This window comes from Myxocyprinus asiaticus, chromosome 6, assembly GCF_019703515.2.
Source record: "Myxocyprinus asiaticus isolate MX2 ecotype Aquarium Trade chromosome 6, UBuf_Myxa_2, whole genome shotgun sequence".
Lineage (NCBI taxonomy): Eukaryota > Metazoa > Chordata > Actinopteri > Cypriniformes > Catostomidae > Myxocyprinus > Myxocyprinus asiaticus.
Window position 1 is genome coordinate 5,523,947 of NC_059349.1, and position 26,443 is coordinate 5,550,389.

General features: G+C 43.5%; 1 protein-coding gene across 2 annotated transcripts in view; it reads right to left on the reverse strand.

The window, feature by feature from the left end:
• The window catches only part of LOC127442908 (gastrula zinc finger protein XlCGF8.2DB-like), a 107,255-nt gene that overhangs the window by 74,909 nt on the left and 5,903 nt on the right, over positions 1–26,443 (reverse strand). Inside the window, exon 2 of one of the 2 annotated variants that reach the window (XM_051701285.1) lies at positions 23,080–24,733. The exons of the other annotated variant lie outside the window; for it this stretch is intronic. Within the exon in view, the coding sequence (XP_051557245.1) occupies positions 23,562–24,733 (1,172 nt within the window). The 3' untranslated portion in view covers positions 23,080–23,561. Of the gene's footprint in view, positions 1–23,079; positions 24,734–26,443 lie in introns of those variants that run through there. 2 annotated transcript variants of the gene reach the window in all.

A 26,443-nucleotide genomic window follows, 5' to 3' on the forward strand; every position in this document is an offset into this window, starting at 1 on the left:
AACTGAAGTCATTTTTTCGATTTGTGGCCACACAGTTGTTTAGTCCCAATCCTGTAAGTTCTCGTAGCATTGTGCATGTGGAAATGCTCTTACTTTCACTATTAAACATAGTCGTGAGTTCTTTTGTCGATTTTTTATGATGTGACTTCAAGTGTTTTAGTGATCTTCGATCACGATCACATTTCTTCTGCGAAGCTGATGGTTCACCACTATCCTTCCAGGTTTTAATAATGCATTGGACAGTTCTTAACACAATTCCAGTGATTTCAGCAATCTCCTTAGTTGTTTTCTTTGCTTGATGCAGGCCAATAATTTGCCCCTTCTGAAACACAGTAACATCTTTTCCACGACCACAGGATATGTCTTCCGACATGGTTGTTTAAGAAATGAGAAGCTACACACTTCATCAGTTAGGGTTAAAAGAACTGTTTCCAGCTGAAACATATGAATTACTGCAATAATTTTCCAATCATAGGCTCTTAAGTATCTGCTTATTTAAATCCAAACAGTGACTTTTTTTTGGCCAGGCTGTGTACTTCAGTGGCAAATCTCTGCCAGCAAAAGAACAATATAGCACATATTTTACCTAAATAAATGTTGATTTTTCATAATATTGTTTGAGGTTTAATTGGTGCACAAGACAATTTTCTCTTTGAATTTAAAACCATTATCTGACTAGAGCAGCTCACGCAGAGAATCGGAATGTGTCTCTCTTTGATCTGTAACAGCCGACTTACACTACACTCTATAAATCTACTTTTATTAGTTGTTTACGTAGTTGTTTACTCATTCAAATGTCAGTTTGGAGATGCTATGTATTGGATTTTTGTGGGGGTTTTTCCCTTAATTTTGTAAATGTCCTGTTTGGTACATTTCCGTACGACCACCAGTCTTCTGTGAGGCGGCCTGAGGTAAAATCTCAGATATATTTAAATAGTTCCCTATTAGCTACTTTAATTTGGTCACTTAATACTTTCATATTTTAAATTATTTAACTGTAGTGAAGTGTTTCTTCATTTTAGAATCCAAATGCTGCTCGCGCTTCATCCATGACAGTTAATTGAGTCTGGATTCTGCGCCATGAGAGATTTTAAAACTGTCATTACCTTCTCAAAGACTGTTTTAACTCTGCAGCTTTTTCTGCACAATTCACCACAGAGACCAATATGAGTACTGCAAATGTTTAAGCCTCACATTTCATTATAATAGTCGTTGCTGATACTTGTATTGTTTTGGCTTTATTGCAAGAGCTCCAATTCGTGAGGACATGAAAACATGAGATGTTGGTCTTTCACCTGGACCAAAGAATGTTCCAATCCTGACTACACAACATCATACTTCTCTCTGCATTTATATAGATGGATGTCTACTAGCACATAGTGCTTTCAGAAAGTACTCAGATCCCTTCAGTTTTTCACATTTTGTTATGTTGCAGCCTTAAATCAAAAAACAGATTTTTAATAACTTTGCAAATGTATTAAAAAGAAAAACTGTAATATCATAAATATCTATAAATTAATAATTTAAAGCATTTTAGCATAAGGCTGCAACATAACAAAATGTGAAAATTGAAGGGGTCTGAATATTTTCTCAATGCACTCTATGCTCCATTCAGACCCTGTGTCTATTCAAATGTTTCTATGGCTTTTTTAAATGTTTCTCTCCCTCTCTCTTTTTTTTTTTTTTTTTCTATTTCGAGAAAAAATGTGCCACCCAAACCACAAATACGTATTTGATTAGATGCTGATAAGTCAAACTATGACTGTCATATCACACATTGTTACTTTTGAACAGAAAACCTTCCTTTAAAATAGAGCATGATGCTATGTGACAAAAAGCAAAATAGTGGCATAATTTAAACTAATAGTTGTTTTACAGTGGTGAATTCTCAGGGCCAGCAAAGCCTTCTCTGCTGGACTAACATGCCAAATAAATAAATATTTTTCACCCTTTCATTCTCAATCACCTTTTTGCCTATTTATTTTTAATCGCTTTCCACTCTTAATTAATCTTCAAACAAATAGAGAAAAACTAAAAGATTATCCATTCAGAATTTATTCCTTGATACTTACAAGCAAAGTGTGACAACTGTTTCACAAATCACATGTCGGAAGCAGCACATGAGTCTGAGCTCCACCCCCTCAGGCCTTCAGAATTTCTACAGAATCCCTCAACAGTGCAAATGAATGGGCAACTAAAGTCAGACTGTCAGATTCATCAGCCAATCAGATTGATTTATTTGTTCTGGTGGGTGTGATCTTTAGGATATGTCCCGGTCAAGGCCTTCTAGCTGGCCTTGAGTGATGCAATCACGCTTTAAGTGATGTAATTTGAAAGCAAAGAGCGTGAGATCTTGCTAACAGTCAGCTGTTATCACTGCTGCTATTGCCATTGAGAAAGAGATCCTTATGATCGTGTGATTGCTTAATTTATTAAACAGGAAAGGAGGACTGATTTTCACTTCAAGTAAATTGGCAAGTTTTTGCATTGTTATAGCAACATCAGGAGTTTTCTAAGTGTAAATTAGGCTGCTTGAGCATTCAGTGTTGGATCAAGTTTTGAAAAGTAGTGCTGTGTTCCATTCAACTCGGAAAGTCGGATTTTACAACTTCCTACTAGGTAAAGTGCAATGGAATGCATCTTGAAGTCAGAATTACAACTTGTAGGCTCATGCAGAAATTCTCAACTCCGATTTTGCCGATGCCGATTACAAACATGTCGACACTCAGGGAGATATACAAAGTAAGTGATAAACATTCACTTTATTAAGTAATATTGATAAATGAGTTAATTCCACATTACATGATATTAAAGCTTGTTTAACAAACACCTGCAGAAGCAGGTGTATAAAACATTATAATCTCTTTTGATAATCGTACACCTGAAGCACAAATGCTAGCCCTGCAGCATTGTTTATCAGTTGTGTTGCTAGGAGACATCTCTAATGAGAGTCAAACCCCTGCTAAGCTAACGGGAGCATTGCAGTTCCGAATATCGGGGAATGGAATGCATTTATGGTCGGAGATATCAAGTAGGAATATCCCGCATCCAACTTGAATGGAACGCAGCATAACTGTGTACCCTGACGAAACGAAATTTATTGCAAGCAACATTTAAATCACAAATATTATTCGATAGATTTTTCCAGGTATTATAGACCTCCTTGTTAGATTCATATGAAAAATTATGATTTTTGAATGTCTGTTCGGGAGACGTTCATTTCACAAAACAGTCATGCTGCAGTTAAAATTAGGCTTGCTTGAGCATTAAGTGTCGTTTCAAGTTCTGGCTTTTGTGCATGGACGTGTTTTTAAAATGTCAGTTGGTATTACTAGTTAGCTGCGATATAATGTATGATGCCCAAAGGCATAGGGTGTCTTATTCATTGTGAAACTGTGTTTTCTTAATGACATGAATCACACTGAAGGCATAGACTTTAAATGCACGGCCTGCCGCTGGTTGTTTATCTCAAAACTATATAAATAATTTGACAGTTTTAAAGTAAAGATGAGATTGGTAAAACAAGTAATAATATTAGAGACATTTAACTCTTATTACACTTTTGTTTTCTTTATTTGATGTCTATTGTGATGAACAACTGGTAGAAATGTAAGGAAAATTACTGCAAAATGGTGGATGCCATTTCCTTTATCTACACATTTCGTCCAGTCTTGACCAAAATTTAGTCAATTGATCTTGCCTGTTAGCATACCTGACAAAAGTGATCAAATTGTGCTATTGTTCTGTATCTGTACATATTTAGCTGCATAATCAGTGGTAGCAGCAAAATGTACTGTTTGCTATAAACGTTTTAAATGATCAAAATTTCACTTGTTACAGTTTTAATAAATTAAAGTTATTTGCTTTTGACAGTGGAATTAATTATTAATGTTTAAATTCTATTCCAGCTATTAGTCTATATAATTTTGAAAATCATTTGATTTCTTAAAAAAATAAAAAATAAAATAAAAAAAATCCACAAAATGTATTGATTGATAATGTATGGCTGCATTAAGAGTAGAAATAAAGCATGGTTATATTTTTGTCCCTGGGATGTAATTGGGGTCTGAAAGGGTTCCTCAAATTTCACAATGCAGCACATGTAAGTGTAACATTTATTTTAAAGTTTTAAATTTAAAACTTTGATTAGTTAAATCTGCTAGAATTTGCTAATTTACATCAGGTGTACCAGTGTGTGTTATGTCTGAACAATGGTTTGAACCCAAATGCTGAACACAGACATGGAAAGAGAGAGTATGATAAAATGGTATTTAAAATAAACTGGAATAGATGAAATATTAGCAGACAAGTGATTGAACTGTCGCTGGAGGCTGAGGGCTGGACAGGCAGGAGGTAATGACAGAGCGGTGAGCTGGATGGTTCGGCGTGGCAGGATGATGGAGTGGATCTTAAGATGACTGAAGAGGTAAGATGGATATAGCTAGGCAGGTTGGATGGTGGATCTGAGGCACAGGGAAACACGAACGAAAGCAAGAACAAAGACTGAAATGAAATAGCAGAGAAAACTAAAAGCTAGTTGGCCTTAGCATAAGTACCACTCTAGTTGACTGAACAATCTGGCGATGAATGACTGAGAACTCCGGGTTTAAGTGCAGGCTAGTGATGAGATGACGACTTGCAGGTGAGAAGTAATAATTGGGGTAAATCTGGCATGCCACCGGAACAAACCAACTAAGACGAAAAGGGGGGAGACACAGACAGAAAAGCCCACATCCTGACAGTACAACCCTCCCCTCCCCCTCAACAGGAGCCTCCTGGCGACCTACCAGGCTTGTCAGAGTGGGATCGGTGGAACTCCCGGATGAGAGATGGGTCCAGAATGAAGGAACGGGGCACCAAAGTTCGTTCCTCAAGTCCATGTCCTTCCCAGTCCACCAGGTACTGAAGTTCACGTCCCTGTTGGATGTCCAGTAACCGGCTGACGGTATAGGCCGGATGGAGGGGGATTGGTCGGAGGGCAAAGTGGACGGTCCTGCATTGGTTTGAGCTGAGAGACATGGAACGTGGGGTGGATCTTCATAGATCTGGGTTATTTGAGCTTAACGGCAGAGGACTTGATGATTTTCTCGATAATGAAGGGGCCAAGGTAATGGGGGGACAGCTTCCTGGACTCCATTCTTAACGGGATGTTTCTGGATGACAACCATACCTTCTGACCTGGCTGGTAATTGGGAGCAGGAGTCCAATGGCAGTCAGCAAGGTGACTGTTGTCAGCCAAACGGAGGGCAGAATGAACATCTCTCCAGATCTTATGACAGCAATTGAGGTGAACTTGTACAGATGGAACAGCAATGTTATTCTCCTGGGCTGGAAACAACGGAGGCTGGTATCCCAAGTAACACTCAAAAGGAGACATGCCCCGTGGCTGAGCTGAGGAGGGAGTTGCAAGCGTACTCAATCGAAGCAAGGTGGGTACTGCAGCACAAGGGATTACGGGCCATTACACATCGTAATGCTGCTTCTAACTCCTGGTTGATTCTCTCTGCTTGCCCATTGGATTGAGGATGGAAGCCAGAAGATAAACTCACTGATGCTCCAAGAGCCCAGCAGAAGGCTCTCCAGACTTGGGAGGTGAACTGTGGTCCATGATCAGAGACCATGTCCATTGGGATGCCATGGAGATGGAAGATATGTAATGCCAGCAGATCAGAGGTCTCACGGGCTGTCGGGAGTTTGAAGAGTGCTACGAAATGTACTGCCTTGAAGCGGTCAGTGATGGCATGGATGATGGTTTAACCTTGTGGGGGGCAATCCTGTAATGAAGTCGAGGGTGATGTGTGACCTGGGAACTGCAACTGGGTGATGTGCAACTGGGAATAGGCAATGGGTGAAGCAGACCAGCTGGAGGATGATGTGAAGCCATTCCACAAGCACATACAGAACAGGCAACAACAAAGGCTCGAGTATCACTGTCCATGGTAGGGCAGAAGTGTCTTGTAAGAAAGTCTAGGGTGCGACTGGCACCTGGGTAACAGGTGAACGGGGAGGCATGACCCTACTACACACCACACAATGAATTGATGAGTCGGGTCAGGCTGGATCAACACCAGAGCTGATGTGAACAAATCCTTAAGTTTAGAAAAGGCTTGATCTGCTTCAACAGTCCAACAAGAAGGGGCGGAAGATGATGTGAGCTTGGGTGAGGTGCGGCCACAGGACTGTAATCCCTGATGAATTGATGATAGAAGTTTGCAAAACCCAGAAAGCTCTGTAGTTGTTTTATGGAGGTAGGTTTAGGCAATTCTGCCACTGCTTGGATTTTTTCTGGATCCCCGTCTTCACCTGCCCACCCTCAATTATGTAGCCCAAGAAATTGACCAAATTAACATGAAATTCACATTTCTCTGCTTTGAAAAATAGTCGATTTTCTAAAAGTCTTTGCAGTACCTAAATGACATGGCTGATGTGTTCTGAAGGGGTGCACGAAAAGATCAGGATATTGTCGAGGTAAACGAAGATGTGGTTGAGGAAATCATGAAGGACATCATTCACCAAGGCTTGGAACACTGCCGGGGCGTTAGTGATTCCGAAAGGCCTCAAGATATTCAAAGTGCCCAGGGGTGTGTTGAAAGCGGTCTTCCATTTGTCCCCTTCTCGAATTCTCACCAAGTGATAGACATTATGCAAATCCAGTTTAGTGAAGACAGTGGATCCGTGAAGTGGTTCAAAGGCAGAGTTAATGAGAAAGAGGATACTTGTTTTTGATGGTGATGTTGTTGAGGCCACGGAAGTCAATGCAAGGGCGGAGGGTGCCATCTTTCTTAGCCACAAAGAAGCCCGCACCAAGGGGTGAAGAGGAAGAGCGGATTATGCCAGCAACAAGGGAATAGTGTATATATTTCTCCACGGCCTCTCGTTCAGGTCGGGAGAGGTTATACAAATGACTGGTGGTCAAAGGGGCTGCAGACAGAAGATCTATCGAGCAGTCATAGGGGTGATGAGGTGGAAAAGAGAGGGCCCGGTCATTTCTGAAGACCACACCCAAGCCATGATACTCCGAAGGATTAGTGGATAGATCCAAGGATTCCTGGGCGGGTGGCATAACAGCGACCTCTGCTGGAGATAGAGCAGACTGCAGACAGGAGGAGTGGCAGGATATACTCCAGTTAATTATTATCTTGTCCAGTCGATGTGTGGGTTATGAATTCGTTTCCAGGTATGTCCTAAGACCAGAGAAGATGTAGTTGAGGATATTAAATTAAACTGAATGTACTCACTGTGATTTCCAGACAGGACCAAGTGTAGTGGAACGCTGCGATGTGACATGGGCTAAAAATTCTCCATCCAAGGCATTCAGTGATAGGAGTGTCCAAAGGTTCAGTCAGAATGCCGGCCTGGGAAGAGAGCTTAACATCCAATAAGCGGTCATCCGCACCTGAATCCAGAGCTAACAGAGGAAGGAACCGCTGATTAAAACACAGTGAAGCTTGTAGTTGCAGGTGGAAAGACGCTGAGGAGGATGAAGTTCGGCTCACCAGTAATTCCCCTTCTACTGGTTAGAACCTGAACGATGAACACATACTCAGAGAGAGAGAAAGATGAAATAGTTATTTATTACAGACTAAAATTTTGATGAGAGATGAACAGACAGATGGTTGAGGCTGAGGGCTGGACAGGCAGGAGGTACTGGCAGAGCGGAACAGTGAGCTGAATGCTTTGGTGTGGCAGGCTTGAAGGAGAGTGGATCTGAAGATGACTGAAGAGGTAAGTGGTTGACTGGTCGGATACTGAATCTGAAGCACAGAGAAACACAAATAAGTACAAAAACAAATACTGAACGAGATAGCAGAGTAACTAGAATCTTAGTTGGCCTTAGCGTTACTACCACTCTAGTAGATTGAACAATCTGGCAATGAATGACTGAAAACTCCGGGTTTAAGTAGAGCAGACTGGTGATGAGATGATGAAGTGCAGGTGAGATGTAATCAGCGGGGAGAGCTGCCACGCCACCTGAACAGACCAACTCACAGACACACAGGGGGAGACACAGACAGACAGAAAACACAGATGGCAGAAGCCAACATCCTGAAACCATTAATATATATTTAAACATCTTTTCGCATAAAATTCTGCATTTTCTTCATGTCATTGTCTCTGATACTTGATTGCAAAGTAACAGTTTTTGTTTAGATTTTCAGCCAAGACTTTCAGCTTTTTTTCTCTTTTGGCCAAAAACTGAAAATAGCTAAAATTTCGGTGCGTCCCTAGTTAATTTCAGTGCTTGAAGTGGGTGGGTACTCACCGGTACACAGTACCTGTACTTCTATAATTTAGTCTGCAGTTTTTCTTGCGTACCGCCACTTATCAGAGTCTTTAGGTAAGATGTAATTTCTTTATGTAATGTAAGTCAGTGGGTGAATCAGTGTTTCCATTCCTGGAGGATCACTAACACAGCACATTTTGGATGTCTACTTTATTTAATATCACTGATTGTGCTGATTAGCTAATTAGTAGTGTGCTCAATAATCTGGGCCTGATGTATAAGCACAAAATGGAAATAGAAACATCCGTAGGGTATTTTCTATGCACACATCAGAATTTATTAAATAATAATAATAAAAATATGTGTGCAACGTCCATACACACTGCACACACTTCTGGTTCAGGATTGATCCTCTTTTTGGAAAACCAGAATATGGTCACCCTAGGGTTGGGAGGGTTACTTTTGAATGTATTCCACTACAAATTACAGAACACATGCTGTAAAATTTAATTTGTAACGTATTCCGTTAGATTACTCAAAGTCAGTAATGTATTTTAAATACTTTGGATTACTTCTTCAGCACTGGTAGAATTTTTCACTTGTTTTGACTATAAAAACTCTGCCAGTACAGTAAGACAAAATACACATATTAAAAATACATTCTCTGAAAAACCTAAATATCTTATGCAGTGTTGTTTCTAAAACAAGATAAATCTAATTGATCTTGTTTTAAGGATTTTTAGATATTTTTACAGGAAAACAATACAAAAAGTATCAAGAATACGATTTTTACCCTAATATCAAAGAAATTATGATCCAACGTGAATTTGTTTGATAAAAAAATATGATCGTGCCTGGTAACATGTGCATGTAAAATGGCTAGAAATAGCATTTTAGCTTAGCATAAAGCTGACAATTTACACAAGGTTTATTTCTATTTCTTGTGCTCCAAACTTACTTCAGACTTACTTATCTGTCTGCTCGTATGAATGTAACACTTCATAAGAAAGTGTTTCACTGCTGTTCAAATGCACTTTGGATGACAATAAAATGCAAAGTAATCTCTTCAGTAATCAAAATACTTTTTGAATGTAACTGTATTCTAAATACCAATGATTTAAATTGTTACTGTAGTGGAATACAGTTACTTATATTTTGTATTTTAAATATGTAACCCCATTACATGTATTTCGTTAATCCCCAACCCTGAACATGGATACGTCCAGATGATAGAGCAACACCCACTGCTCTCTCCAACAACTTCTCCTTCTCTCACACCCCTCAACACTCCGGTAGGGGTGGGGGAACAGGTTTGCTCATTCAAAACAACTGGACATTTTCACCACACTCCTCTCTATGTAACAATACTTCTTTTGAATTCCATGCTATTACTACAATGCAACCCACAAAAATCCATGTTGTTGTCAACTATCGCCCTCCAGGTCAGCTGGCAAACTTTCTCGAGGAGTTGGATGTCCTGTTGTCCTCCTTCCCGGAAGATGGTAGGCCACTTGTGGTTCTTGGAGATTTCAACACACCAAGACAAGCCCCAGGCCACTGAACTTCATGCTCTTCTGGCCTCGTTTGACTTGGAAAGACTAAGCACTACAGCAACTCACAGATTGGGCAACCAGCTGGACCTCATTTTTACACATAACTGTACCAACTCAAATATTCTTGTTACTCCTTTACATGTGTCTGATCACTACTTTGTTCAATTCAACATGACTCTCCCATCTATATTAAAACAAACTCCACCTTTGGTTTCTTTTCGCTGTAACCTCCATTCTCTTTCACCCTCGCTCCTTTCCAATGCTGTCTCTACCTCTCTTCCCACACAAAATGTATTTTCCACCCTGGAAGTAAACACTGCCACAGACACACTAAGCTCTACTTTAACAACCTGTCTAGATAGCATCTGTCCTCTCTCCTCTAGGCCAGCACGTATGACACCACCCAGCCCCTGGCTCTCTGACGTCCTTCGTGAACATCGGACTGACCTCAGGGTGGCTGAGAGGAGATGGCAGAAACTAAAGATCCAGCAGATCTGGGTATGTATCAGTCTCTGCTAGCAACTTTTTCAGATAACGTTAAATCTGCAAAAACTTCCTATTACCAGAACAAGATCAACACCACCACAGACAGTCGCAGCTTGTTTAGAACATTCAACACACTTCTCAGTCCTCCCCCTCCACCGCCTGACACATCCCTGACAGCAGATGTCTTCGCCATATTTTTTACTAATAAGGTTACAGCCATCAGCAATACATTCTCAGCACCACACCCTGTCAAACACCTGCCTCATGTATGCAGCTTTTCTGTCTCTATGTTCTCTCCTCAGGCTGACACTGAGGTCTCTAAACTCCTCCTCTCCAACCACCCCACCACCTGTTCCCTTGACCCCATTCCTTCCTACCTTCTCCAAGCCATCTATCCGTCCTACCTGCACTCACACACATAATTAACACATCTCTACTTACAGGCATTTTTCCCACTACATTTAAGCAGGCTCGAGTAACCCCGCTGCTGAAAAAACCTACACTTAACCCCACACAAATGGAACACTACAGACCAGTCTCTCTCATCCCATTCATGGCGAAAACACTTGAAAGGGCAGTTTTCAATCAGATCTCTGCCTATCTCTCACAGAACAAGCTGCTGGATGACAATCAGTCAGGTTTTCAATCAGATCTCTGCCTATCTCTCACAGAACAAGCTGCTGGATGACAATCAGTCAGGTTTTCAATCAGATCTCTGCCTATCTCTCACAGAACAAGCTGCTGGATGACAATCAGTCAGGTTTTCAATCAGATCTCTGCCTATCTCTCACAGAACAAGCTGCTGGATGACAATCAGTCAGGCTTCAAAAGTGGAAACTCCACCGAGACTGCCCTGCTGTCTGTCACTGAGTCACTGAGACAGGCGAAAGCTGGATCCAGATCATCCATCCTGATTCTACTGGACCTTTCTGCAGCCTTCGACACAGTCAACCATCAGATCCTACTCTCCACCCTCTCTACTCTGGGCATCACAGGAACTGTGCTTGAATGGTTTAATTCCTATCTCTCAGGTAGGTCCTTCAAGGTAGTCTGGAGAGGTGAAGTGTCCAAGTCACATCAGCTACTTACTGGGGTACCTCAGGGCTCAGTGCTTGGGCCACTTCTCTTCTCTTTATACACAACATCACTGGAACCCATCATCCAGGCACATGGTTTCTCTTACCACTGCTACGCCAATGACACACAGCTCTACTTGTCTTTCCAGCACAATGACACCATGGTGACTGCTCAAATCTCTGCCTGTTTGGCAGACATCTCGGCCTGGATGAAGGAACACCACCTGCAACTTAACCCAGCCAAGACTGAGCTCCTTGTCTTTCCAGCCAACCCTGCTGTTGAACACAACATCACCGTGCAGCTGGGTTCACCTACAGTAACACCTTCCAAAACGGTCAGAAATCTAGGGGTAACCATCAATAACTAACTCAATTTCACAGACCACATCTCAAAGACAGCATGATCATGTAGATTTACACTCTATAATATCAGGAAGATAAGACCTTCCTCTCTGAACATGCCATACAACTTCTTATTCAGTTACTTGTCATAACTAGACTCATTGCAGGCCTACCTGCATGCGCAATTAGACCCCTGCAAATGATCCAGAAAGCAGCAGCACGTCTGGTCTTTAATGAACCAAAGGGAGCGCATGTTACACCACTCCTTGTCTCTCTTCACTGGCTGCCGGTTGATGCATGTGTCAAATTCAAGGCTCTGATTCTGCCATACTGAACAGTCACTGGGTCTGCTCCAGCATACCTAAAATAATTTCTGCAGAGCTACGTTCCCACCAGAAGCCTGTGGTCGGCTAAGGAACGGTATCTTGTTGTACCAACACAAAGAGGCACCAAAACACTTCCCCGGATTTCGGTTTCATCATACCACATTGGTGGAATGACCTTCCCAACTCCATCTGTGAAGCTGACTCACTTTCTGTCTTCAAAAAATGTCTAAAAACACATCTTTTCCATGAGCACTTAACCACAAAAAAAAAAAAAAAAACTCTTGTTGCACTTTAATCTGTCTTGAATACTACTAATCTGATGCTAGTGAAACTTTGTAATACAGCACTTTTCGTACAACTGATTCCTTAAGATGATTCGCTTACAGTGTATTCCTCTTTTGTAAGTCGCTTTGGATAAAAGCGTCTGCCAAATTAATAAATGTAAATAAATCCTATGTTATTCTGCATACACCGCTCATATCTATCTGTCTGTCTGTTTTTCTGTCTGTCTGTCCATCCACCCATCCATCTTTCCATCTATAAACTTTCAGACTAGGCTTTTTCAAGCCAACCTAATGACAATTACAATAAACATCTGATTTACACATAACACAGTTTACACATCTGTTACACAACACAATATACACCTAATAATATACAATATAGAGTATACACAAAATAAGAAGACTGTATACCAAAAATTAAAAATAATATTATAATAATATACAATATACAGTATACACAAAATAAGAAAACTGTATACAGTAAAAATATACTGTACCCCCCCATGTAATCAGTGGAAACAAATATTAAGTGTTGTGTTGACATTCAGCTGTCGGTTGATAGTCAGTTGCCAATGTGTTATTAAGAGAAGTATAAAATGTGAGTCCAGTCTGAGGCTAATTGTGGCAGCGGGGGCGTGGTCAAGCATCTCTCCGGAGAGAGAAAGCGGTAAGGGCGCTTACACCTGAGCTAAATTATGTCTAACACCTGTCTCTAATTTCAGTGAGCACGGGGAGAGCGGCATAAAGAGAGCGACACAACACTCAGTGCAGAGAGACTGGATACGACAGAGCCGAGCAAAGATTTTTCTACTAGTAAAAGTTTATTTATGAAAGCTGTGTGTGTTAGTTTAGTGTGTGAAGGTAAGCTGTAAATTGGTGTCGCCAAGAGGGGAAAATAAAGCCTGACCTGAAGAAGGAAAAACTGCTCCTCGCTTCATCTTTTACACTGGTGCCGAAACCTGGGATTGAAGTTTGGGTTGAAGATGGATGGAGGTCGTCCCATAGAGTCCTCCCAGTTGGCGGAGATCCTCCAAGCCCTCGCCAGCCTACATCAGAACCACCAACAAACGCTGCTAGAGCTCTGACAAGATCAAGACCGCCGGTTTGTCGAGCACATGCATGCTCAAGCCGAGGACCGGCAGGCGATCCGGAGCCTCCTCGGCCAGGGGGCATCCTCAGCCGCAACCCCGGACACACCCACGCCGTTACCTCCGCCCGCATTACAGAAAATGGGGGCGACGGACGACCCCGAGGCCTTCCTGGATTTGTTTGAGCGGACCGCCGAGATCTGGGGCTGGCCACTCAGCCAATGGGCAGCCCGATTGATCCCACTATTGTCCGGGGAAGCCCAGCTCGCGGCTCAACAACTGCCAGCGTCGAGCCTCCTGGCCTACGGAGATCTAAAAAGAGCCATCTTGCAACGGGTTGGTCGCACTCCGGAGGAAAGTCGTCAACTCTTCCGGAGCTTGAAGTTGGAAAGCTCCGACCGCCCGTTTGCCTTTGCCCAGCGGCTCCGTGACGCCTACCGAAGATGGCTGCTAGCGGGGGATCGCGACGTCCAGGGAATTATCGACCAGGTGGTACTGGAACAGTTTATAGTTCGACTGCCAAAAGGGACGGCGGAGTGGGTCCAGTGCCACCGCCCAGCGTCGTTGGAGGAAGCTATCCGACTTGCGGAGGACCACATGGCGGCGATCCCGAGGGCGGAAGATCCCGCCTACGTTTTCTCTCCTCCCTCTGTTTCTTCCCCCTCCCCTCTCTCTCTCTCGCCTGCTCTCTCTCCAGGTCCCGTTCCTGCCCCACGCAGACGAGGAGGAACTCAGCCCCTGAGACCAGTTCTCCGGGTGTGGGAGGCGACACCTTCCCCTACTCCAATGCCCCGCCGCTCTCCCCCTCAGGGGGGGCGCCCGCCAACGCAAGTGCGGGCGTAGCGCCTGCGCCGGCCTGCTGGAGGTGCGGAGACCCGAGCCACTTCCGAGATCAGTGCCCTCTGATGGAACTGGGGACGGTGGTGCGGGTCTCTGACCTCCCACAGGCTGCCCCCGACCGGGCCAGAGCGTACCGGATACCGGTAAGTGTCAAGGGGGGTACTCACCAAGCGTTGGTGGATACCGGGTGTAATCAAACCACTATCCACCAACGCCTGGTTCAACCCGAGGCATTGGTCACAACCAAAACGGTGAAGGTGAAGTGTGTACACGGGGATATTCACAAGTATCCGGTGGTGACCCTGACAATTAAATTTCGGGGGAAAAAGCATAGAGTGGAGGCTGCGGTTAGTTCCCGCCTCACCCATCCGCTGATTTTGGGGACTGATTGGCCTGATTTTAGAGTTTTATTAAAGGGAATTTGCGCGGATGGGTCCTGTGTGAAAATAGGGAGATGTGTGATGTGCGATGCTTTGGCAGGGGAGGCGGAGCCGGAGCCATCCTCGACAGCTCCATGTCATGATGACGAAAGAGGGGGAGAGGCTGCAGCCCCTCCCCTTCTCAGGGAATTCCCTGAGGGGGATTTCCCTTTGGAGCAGTCGCGAGACGAATCCCTCAAACACGTCTTTGACCAAGTGAGAGTCATCGATGGTCAACGACTCCAGCCCGACATCGCACTTTCATACCCCTATTTTGCAATTATAAATGAGCGGTTGTATCGAGTGACACAGGACACTCGGACTAAAGAGGATACAACCCAACTTTTGATTCCAAGGAGCCGTCGGGAAATAGTATTCCAGGCGGCTCATTATAATCCCATGGCAGGTCATCTAGGAGAAAGGAAAACACTGAACCGTCTAATAGCCCGTTTCTATTGGCCGGGCATTGGCGGCGATGTCCGCAGGTGGTGTGCGGCATGCCACGAATGCCAGCTGGTTAACCCACCGGCCACCCCAAAAGCGCCATTGCGCCCTCTCCCTCTGATCGAGGTCCCCTTTGAGAGAATTGGAATGGACCTCGTCGGGCCATTAGAACGGTCAGCACGCAGACTTCGCTTTGTATTGGTCCTAGTGGACTATGCAACGCGATATCCGGAAGCCGTGCCTCTTCGCAACATCTCAGCACGCAGTGTTGCGGAGGCACTCTTCAAAATAATCTCCCGGGTGGGATTCCGAAAGAAATCCTCACAGATCAGGGCACAACATTTATGTCACGAACACTACGCGAACTGTACGAATTATTAAATATTAAATCGATTCGCACCAGTGTATACCATCCTCAAACGGATGGCCTGGTGGAATGATTTAATAAAACCCTCAAAAACATGATTCGTAAGTTCGTGCACGATGATTCTAGAAATTGGGATAAATGGCTCGACCCCCTGTTATTTGCAGTACGAGAGGTCCCGCAAGCCTCCACTGGCTTCTCCCCATTCGAGCTGCTGTATGGGCGACGCCCACGCGGTGTGCTTGATGTAATGCGAGAGGCCTGGGAGGAAGGACCTTCAAACAGTAAAAATGAAATTCAGTACGTTCTTGATCTTAGAGCAAAACTCCACACCTTGGGGCAACTAACACAGGAGAATTTGCTCCAAGCTCAAGAACGACAGCGCCGACTGTATGACAGGGGAACTCAGCTAAGGGAATTTGCACCGGGAGATAAAGTGCTTGTATTGCTTCCCACATCGAGCTCTAAATTACTCGCCAAGTGGCAAGGACCCTTTGAGGTCACACGTCGAGTGGGAGATCTCGATTATGAGGTTAAACGAACCGATAGAGGGGACGCACGTCAAATATACCACCTCAATCTCCTAAAATTGTGGAGGGAGGCGGTCCCCGTGACGTTGGCTACGGTGGTTCCCGAGAAGGCAGAGCTCGGACCGGAGGTGAGTTCAAAACATAAACAGTTCACCCCGGTCACTTGCGGAGACCACCTCTCACCGAGCCAACTCGCGGAGGTTGCCAAGTTGCAACAGGAGTTTGCAGATGTGTTCTCCCCTCTACCGGGACGTACAAACCTCATCCATCACCACATCGAGACCGAGCCGGGGGTGGTGGTACGTAGCCGCCCCTATCGACTACCCGAACACAAAAAGAAAATTGTTTGGGAAGAATTGGATGCGATGCTTGATATGGGGTAATAGAAGAGACCCACAGCGATTGGTCCAGCCCAGTTGTTCTAGTGCCTAAGAGTGACGGGTCTGTGCGGTTCTGTGTGGATTACAGGAAAGTCAACGCGGTGTCTAAATTTGATGTGTATCCAATGCCTCGCGTTGATGAGTTGCTCGATCGGTTGGGCACTGCTCGTTTTTATTCGACATTGGATTTGACGAAGGGTTATTGGCAGATCCCCTTGACACCAATTTCCCGTGAGAAAACCGCCTTCTCCACACCGTTTGGATTACACCAATTTGTGACACTTCCGTTCGGTTCGTTTGGAGCCCCAGCTACGTTTCAGCGTCTCATGGACCGAATCCTCAGGCCGCATTCAGCTTACGCCGCTGCCTATTTAGATGACATCATCATTTACAGCAATGATTGGCAGCGGCATATGCAACATCTGAGGGCGGTTCTGAGATCGCTGTGCCGAGCGGGACTCACAGCGAACCCGAAGAAGTGCGCGATTGGACAGGTGGAGGTACGGTATCTGAGGTTCCACTTGGGCCACGGGCAGGTGCGTCCCCAAATTGATAAGACAGCGGCGATTGCGACCTGCCCGAGACCCAAGACCAAAAAGGGGGTGAGACAGTTCCTGGGGCTGGCTGGCTATTATAGAAGGTTTGTGCCTAATTATTCGGACGTCACCAGCCCGCTGACTGATCTCACTAAAAAGGGAGCTCCAGATCCGGTCCAGTGGATGGAGCAGTGTCAACGGTTAAGCCGCACTTTGCGGGGGGCCGCTGTTACATTCACCTGACTTCTCTCTCCCTTTTGTTTTACAGACAGATGCTTCAGACAGGGGGCTGGGGGCCGTACTCTCGCAGGTGGTGGAGGGGGAGGAGCGCCCGGTGCTGTACATTAGCCGTAAGCTCTCGTTAAGGGAAACTAAGTACAGCACCATGGAAAAGGAGTGTCTCGCCATCAAGTGGGCGGTCCTCACTCTCCGATACTACCTGCTGGGGTGGGCCTTCACCCTCTGCTCGGATCACGCCCCACTCCAGTGGCTCCACCGCATGAAAGATACTAACGCCTGGATCACCCGTTGGTATCTGGCTCTTCAGCCGTTTAAGTTCAAGGTGGTCCACAGACCGGGGGCGCAGATGGCTGTCGCCGACTTCCTTTCCAGGAATGGGGGGGGAGTGGTAGGCAGGCCGGATGTCGCCCCGGCCTGAGTCGGGCGGTGGGGATATGTGGCAGCGGGGGCGTGGTCAAGCATCTCTCCGGAGAGAGAAAGCGGTAAGAGCGCTTACACCTGAGCTAAATTATGTCTAACACCTGTCTCTAATTTCAGTGAGCACGGGGAGAGCGGCATAAAGAGAGCGACACAACACTCAGTGCAAAGAGACTGGATACGACAGAGCCGAGCAAAGATTTTTCTACTAGTAAAAGTTTATTTATGAAAGCTGTGTGTGTTAGTTTAGTGTGTGAAGGTAAGCTGTAAATTGGTGTCGCCAAGAGGGGAAAATAAAGCCTGACCTGAAGAAGGAAAAACTGCTCCTCGCTTCATCTTTTACACTAATAAAGTGCAGTTCTGATATACTGTATGTATCATGATCGATCAAGAGTTCAAAAGTCTGATCGCTTGGGGGAAGAAGCTGTCATGAAGTTGGCTGGTGCGGGTCCTGGTGCTGCGATACTGCCTGCCTGATGGTAGCAGTGAGAACAGCCCATGGCTCGGGTGGCTGGAGTCTCTGATGATCCTCCAAGCTTTTTTCACACACCGCCTGGTATAGATGTCCTGGATGGAGGGAAGCTCACTGCCAATGATGTGTCTGGCAGTTCGCACCACACTTTTCAGGGCTTTCTGATTGAGGGCAATGCTGTTGCCGTACCAGGCAATGATGCAGCCAGTCAGGATGCTCTCTACAGTGCTGGTGTAGAACCGTGTTAGGATGTGGTGGTTCATTTCAAATTTCCTCAGCCATCTCAGGAAGAAGAGGCACTGGTGAGCCTTCTTCACAACGGCCCCAATGTGGATGAACCATGTGAAGCTGCTGACTCTCTCCACCGGTGCTCCATTGATGGTGATGGGGCTGTGTTTTCTGTCTTTTCTCCTGAAGTCCACCACAAGCTCCTTGGTCTTGCTGACACTGAGGGAGAGGTTGTGCTCCTGACACCAGCGTGTGCACCTCCTCTCTGTAGGCTGTTTCATCATTGTCAGTGATCAGACCTACCACCGTCGTATCATCAGCAAACTTAATGATGGCATTGGAGCTATGTGTTGCCACACAGTCATGTATGTACAGGGAATACAGGAGTGGGCTGAGAACACAGCCCTGCGTGGCTCCAGTGTTGAGGGTCAGTGATGAGGAGATGTTGCTGCCCATTCTAAACACCTGGCATCTGCTTGACAGGAAGTTCAGCATCCAACTGCACAGTGAGCTGTTTAAGCCTAGAGTTACTCATCAAGCTTGGAGGGCACTATGGTGTTGAATGCTGAGCTGTAGTATACGAACAGCATTCTCACATATGTGTTCCTTTTTTCCAGGTGGGAGAGAGCAGTGTGTAGTGTAGATGCAATGGCATCATCAGTGAAGCAGTTGTTGCGTTATGCAAACCAGTGAGTCCAGTGATGTGGGCAGCACAGAGCGGATGTAATCTCTGATTAATCTCTCAAAGCATTTGCTGATGATTGGGGTCAGAGCAACAGGACGCCAGTCATTTAAGCAAGTGATTTTGGATTGCTTTGGTACAGGCACAATGGTGGACGTTTTAAAGCATGTGGGGACCGTAAAAACACCAGCCAGTTGATTCACGCACACTCTGATGACGCGGCCCAGAATGCTGTCTGGACCCAGCGGCTTTACAGATATTCACCCATCGGAAGGATCAGGTTACATCTGCTACAGAGATGGAGAGTGAACTAACCTCTGTAGCTTCGGCCGCAAGAGCTCTCTCCGAGAGGGCGGTGTTATTTCCCTCGAAATGAGCATAAAAAGTATTTCACTCATCCAGGAGAGAGGCAGCAGTGTTCACGGCGGAGTTTTTATTCCCTTTGAAGTCCGTGATGATATTAATTCCCTGCCACTTTCTTCTAGAGTAGGTGGTGTTGAACACTCCTTCAATATTGTCCCTGTACTGGCGTTTGGCTGTATGAAATATGATTATTTACTCTACACGAACTGTCAAACATATGGTCAAATCATTGTGTTGATTGGAAAGTTCACGAGTATAATACAAAACATATTATTTCACTCACATATCAAATTAATATCAAGTAATGGCCTGGAGAAAAAGCTTTTAGAGTTTATATGCTGTAAACAGAAATCTTCTGTCGCATTTTGCTTGTAACTTCATGAAACACAAACAAATGAAAAGAAAAGCTGATGCTCCATGACGCGACTTCGATGCTCCAGGGTGAATTCAAAATTACATTTTTGCTCCCTCAAAGGGCACTGCTGTGGGAGGGGATGCCACTCGAAAGCTCATTCCAAATGAAAGTGAAAATATCTCGTCCACAAGATGAAGGGCACATTCATACAGTAATGCTGTGTTCCTTTCAGAGTACCCACTTCAAGGGCTCTGCACTTCGGAGTGAGTAGGGCATAGGGAGGATTACTTGCGATTTAAATCCGCCCCCGATCTGCTGTAGCACGCTGTTAAAGGCACCTCCACTTAATTTTCTTTAATAGGCCTACACCCACGATTTACAAAGAAACCTCATAATAACACATTACTGTTATTGTGAGATTATTAGGAGATTTTAATTTTGTTTTAACTATTTAAATTTAACTATTACATTTTTTTTTCCTAGATGACAAAAAGGGCACCTTTAGATGTGAATGAAAGGGGCAGGGGCTCACGCCTGTTAGCAGTGAGCCAGGAGAGAGAGAGGTTAGTGAACCCAAATGCGTGGTGGTGGTGGCGTAGTGGGCTACAGCACATAACTGATCCCCACAGCCACCACCATTGTGTCCTTGAGCAAGGCACTTAACTCCAGGTTGCTCCAGGGGAATTGTCCCTGTAATGTAAACTATAAGTCGCTTTGGATAAAAGCGTCTGCCAAATGCATAAATGTAAATATACAAATACATCTAACACAAGGCTTGAAGAACAAAGGAACTACTTGCTTCAAAGCTAATATGAACAAGACTAGACAAGGAATAACTGAACATGATGGTCTAAATAGGGGCACAAATTAAGGTAAATGCAAAACAGCTGAACACAATGACTGGGCATCTTGGGAAAAATCCGGAGGTGGAGCGGTCATAACTGCTGGAGGAGGAGTCTCTAGGAGAGCGGATGGGGCCACTGGAGGAGGAGCGGGAGGAGTTGTGGAAGACTCAGAGGACGGAGTCATGGAAGACTCAGAGGGCGGAGTCGCCGTGGTCAGGAGCGCTGGCAGCAACTGGGAAATGGCCTCCGTGGCCGTGGACACTGGCAGTGATGGGAATGACCTCCATGGTCGTAAACACGGGCAGTGATGGGGGAACGACCTCCGTGGCCTTGGGCACTGGCAGTGACAGGGGAATGACCTCCGTGCTCGTGAGCACAGGCAGTGATAGGGAAACGACCTCCATGGCCGTGATCACTGGCAGTGACTGGGAAGTAGGAGCCCTTCTTCTCCTCTTCCTCTTCCGGATGGCCGTGAGCACAGCTGTGGGAGAATTGGAAGGTGGAGCCATGGGAGGCTCGATGAAGGAAGGCGGAGCCATGGGAGGCTCGAGGGGCAGAGATCTCTAGGACCATGAGGCTGGGGAGAAAGTGGCCTCCGTTGAAGGGAGCTCGGAGACCACTGGAGCCATAGTAGGCTCGGTGGCTGTGGCAGACCTGGAAGAAGTAGCTGTGGAAGGCTTGGAGGAAGGAGCCAGTATGCTACATGGATTATGGGCTGTGATGGCAGGCTCGGAAGATGAAGAGAGTGGGGCCACCAGAGCGGGAAGCGGCTCTGGAAGAGCTGTACTCCGGTGGTAGTTCAGTCTCATTCCATAGATGGATTTGAGGTAGGTGTCAATTATTGTGGTTGTCACAGTGATTTGATAAAACTTTACTGAATATTCCAGAAGAGGAAGATCTTGCCAGAACAGTTTCATAAACACACCCACCAGCTCCATGCTTTTGGTTGGTTCTTCTGCTGGGTTCCAATGAGGGTCTAGTCTTCTGTTAGCAATGAGCCAGGACAGAGAGAAGTTAGTGATCCCAAATGCAGTATTTAATGAAGAAGATGAATACAAATACATCTAACACAAGGCTTGAAGAACAAAGGAATTACTAGCTTCAAAGCTACTATGAACAAGGCTAGACAAGGAATAACTGAACATGATGGTCTATATAGGGGCACAAATGAAGGTAAATGCAAAACAGCTGAACACAATGATGGAGGATAGGTGAGGATGAATGGGCATCTTGTGCAGAAGGTGATTTCAACATAAAGAGTTTCTTGAAGACAGGGGAAAACACAGAACAGTTCGTAACAGCGCCCCTGCTGCCCCCGTTCTGTGCATGTCACAGACACACTGCGTACCACAAGTGCTCCGACTGACCTAGAAACCGTTTGTAACACATCAATGGAAAGGAGGAGGCGAGAACCGGCTAGACAATATAAATAATATTTAATGATTAACTAAAACAAAAGCACAAACACACAGGTGTCAGACAGCTGTCCGTAACTCTCTCTGACACACCGCTGTTTCCGGTCAGCCTTATCCCTCTCGAGCTTAATCAGCCTTATTAGTGGCCGGGTGTGCGGAATCACAACCCGGCCCCGCCCTCCACCCTTCCACATCATTTCTCTGAGAATATTTCAGCAATCATGACATGTCCCCTTTTTCTGTGGGCTGTTAAGACTTATAACTAGCAATGCACGATTTGCAAAATAATCATTATTCTGAGTTCTCGTTTTATTTTTTTTATGAATTAGCCAAACGTGACAGTTAAATTGCCTAAATCGACCTGTGATTCAGTCCATTTCATTTGGACTGCACATTCACTGAATCATTTAAAGTGGCATCACAGGGATACTTCGGAACACAGAAAACAAACAGAGCGCTGGATAAAGTGGACATTTACCTACAATAGTTTGAAACAAAAGGCTACCTTTAAGAGAGGTAACTTTGAGAAACTTCAGCTAGTACTGTGTGATGTGAATAAGGGTCCGTTTACACCAAAAGTTTTTTTTGCATCTGCCTGTGGTTTTTGCCTGTGTAATTCTGCCTGTGTAAACATGCACTAGATGGAAAGCATTGACCACTGTGCTGCATTTGCATCTCTAACAGGAGTGCTGAATTTTTTAAACGCTATATCAAGATGAAATGTATCTGTTAAACACATATCAAGACACATGTGTTATGCTGAATTGGTTGCAATGCATATTGCTTTTTAGCCAAAAAAAAAAAAACGTTTGGTCTAAACAGCCTCTAAGGAAGTGGGTAAACATTAATGCCGTATTATTTGCATTAATTTAACACATTAAACATACCGCATTAATCGCAGAAATTAATGTTATTTTTCCGAGCCATAGTTTACATAAAAAAAACCTGCTATTAAACTTGAGTTTGAATAGAACAATTCAAGATTGTGTCAAATCACATTCAGCTAATCAGTAATCCACGTACCATCAACTGGCTTATACTTCCAAGCAAATCTATAGATATAGGTCTAAATGACAGAGTTGAGATACAGTATTGAAACCCTTTGACTTTACTTAAATATTTTGAAATGTGCTGATTAAATAGGCCACACAAAACAAGATTTTACCTCTTTTTATTTCTGGTAATTTCATGATGTACAATTACCACACTACACATTTGTGGCCTTAATTATAATACAAATAAATGACATTATTAATGTACCCAAGTTTGACAAACAGTGGGAATAGAAATAACATTCTCTGGTTAATGCATCTAATGAAATAAAGGAATAATACGGTCTTAAATTTCAGTCTGTTCCTCATACAAAGCTATTGTATTGCTTCAGATCACTATGAATACAGCACACAATATGTACTGTATGTGGACTACCTTTATGTTGCCCCAGTCCCCATAAAAGGAGCACTCTGGAAATTCTGCATAAGATCTTCAGTTGTGTTGCATGGAAGAAAGTTATGGGTTTGGAACAACATGAGAGTAAATGATTACAGAATTTTTGTGAGGCCTATCTTTTTAAGCTTTCAACACCATCGCACTCTTTTTTTGCCTCTTGATCTCATTGCATGTCAGTCTTTTCAGTTCTCCTTGCATCACCACTATGTATGTTTCTCACCAGTATGTATTTTCTGGTGCTCTTTTAAGTTCTGGATACATTTAAAGCTTTTGCAACATTGATAACACACGTGGAGCTTCTCATTTGTGTGAGTTTTGAGGTGTTTTTGGAGATAACTTGCATAAATGAAACTCTTGTCACATTGAGAACAATGGTGTAATTTCTCTCCTGAATGCATCTTCATATGACCTACTAAGACTGCTTGATATTTGAAATCCTTGCCACACTTAGGGCATGTGTAAAGCTTCTCTCTATTATGAATTCTGGTGTGATTCAGAAGGCTGCTTTTACGTCTGAAACATTTTCCACACTGAGGGCATGTGAAAGGCTTCTCTCCAGTGTGAATTCTCATGTGATCATTAAGGTTTTCTTTATGGAAGAAACTCTTTCCACACTGATCACATGTGTAAGGCCTCTTTCCAGAGTGAACTCTCATGTGATTCTTAAGTGTTGCCTTATGACTGAAACACTTTCCACACTGATTGCATGAGAAAGGCGTCTCTCCAGAATGAAGGCTCATGTGTTTCTTAAGGGTTGATTTATAACCGAAACTCTTTCCACACTGATCGCAAGGGAAAGCCTTCTCTCCAGAGTGAATGCTAATGTGATTCTTTAGGGTTGCTTTATGACTGAAACTCTTTCCACACTGATGACATGGGAAAGCCTTCTCATCAGAGTGAACAGTAAAGTGATTCTTAAGGGTTGCTTTATGTCTGAAACTCTTTCCACACTGATCGCATGGGAAAGGCTTCTCTCCAGAGTGAACTCTAATGTGATTCTTAAGTGTTGCTTTTTGACTGAAACTCTCTCCACACTGATTGCATGGAAAAACCTTCTCTCCAGAGTGAACTTTACTGTGATTCTTAAGGCTTGTTTTATTAAAAAAACTCTTTCCACACTGATCGCATGGGAAAGGCTTCTCTCCAGAGTGAACTCTAAAATGTCCCATAAGTTGTTCTTTAGACGTGAAACTCTCTTTACATTGAAGGCAGGTGAAAAAAACATGGGCTCCAGTTTTTCGACATCTTTTTTGTGGGAAATGTTTAGTCTCTGAACAACTAAAAGGTTTTTCTTCTGTTTTGAAATGAGGTTCCTCATACTGATGTTTCTCCTCCAATGTCAGTTCTTGACTTTCCTCTTTCACTTCCATCAGGTCTAAAATGAACATATGAAAATGATAAAAATTAAAATCAAGAGTGACAAATATGACATGAATAGAAAGAATACTGATTTCAGTTTAATGGCAAAAAGCAACAGTATCAACAATCCATTTATGATATTTTCATCAAATCTGGTTTATGCATTTTCCTCTTGTCTGTTCTAATTCAACTGTTATTTCACAGATCCTATGATTTCTAAACTACAGTCACCAAATCTAATTAACTGCATGAGACTAGTGATGTTACGTATGACACTGACGCTTCAAAGCATGTATCGAGAACAATTTCCAATGAAGCCCCGTATCAAGGCGTGTATTCTTTTCAGAGAATCATGTGATCAATGAAAAAAGGAACTGTATGTCTCAATCAGCACCCTATTTCATGAATCTGTATATCATGAACATGATTTCATGCACCAGCAATGTTGTTGATTTACTCAGCATTGGGACTAGGGCTGAAACGATTAGTCAAAGTTATCGATGATTAAAAAATTGTCGACAAAAATTTTCGTTGTCAAATAGTTGTTTGATCTCATTTAACGTAACATGAGATCACATTTAACTCTAATGATGACGCTGACTGAGGCAAAATTACACAGCTCACAGTCCAGATGCACTTTAAACTTTCCAAACAGCTTCAGGTGATGTAGATCGCAAAGTATGAGGGAATTATAAAGTAAAAATACATACAGAAGTAAATACAGAAGTACTCTCGAGGTGGAATAAGCGGAGCCAGAGCTCTTTAAAGGAAACAACCCGGCATTGGAGTTATTTTTAATGTGTTATAGCTTTATTAAAGTTCAAATAATACGGAAACAGATTCTCAAGTAAATGTAAAAAAAAGGATTTTTAGACCATTTTAAATGGAAAACAAAAAAAAACACTTGATAACAACAGGATTTTTTGCAGTGAATTTCTTTACTGAATTAAAATTAATAAAAAGTATTTTTTTTCCCTTTAATTCAGTGAATGTCACTTAGAGGTTTTTTAAAAGATGATTTTGTCCTCTTTATTGTTAGTATGCACGTTTAATGCAACCTTTTAAATTGGGGCATAAGCTGAATAGTCGGTTAAGACCTAATGATTAATTGTTGCAATAATCGCCAAATGGTTGAATAACTGTTGTAATAATCGTTAGATTAATCGACTATCATAATAATCATTAGTTGCAGCCCTTATTGGGACACTTACGACTCTACAGGGTCGTAGATTAATCAAAACAAGTAATTACACCCCCCCACCCCCCATTATTTATACCATTGTCAGTGGAAACATGGTTAAATGCTTCACGTTGCAACCCCCAATGTTCAAGCCAAATCTACGCTCTTGGTTACCTGTGACACGATTACATGGTCACGCATTAAAACACAGCTGGTACTAATCAACAACATTGCTCTATTAAAGACACCACTGTGCATTTTCATTGTAGATATTAAAACATACATTGTTATTCTAAAAGATAAATGACAAATGAAGAAATAAATATACAACGGAGTGTATTTTTAATCTTATTCTAACAACTCTAATATTTAAAAGCAGGTGTGTTTATATGGGCTTGTACGGCAAAGCCCCAGCTAAATTTCATCCACTTGAAAACATAGATCCATAATATAAACAATAATCAATATGCTTACATATGTATTACAAAGCAGGCCTGTTAGAATTTTTTATCCTATTTTAAATTCGTAAAGTAGCTGAAAGCTTCA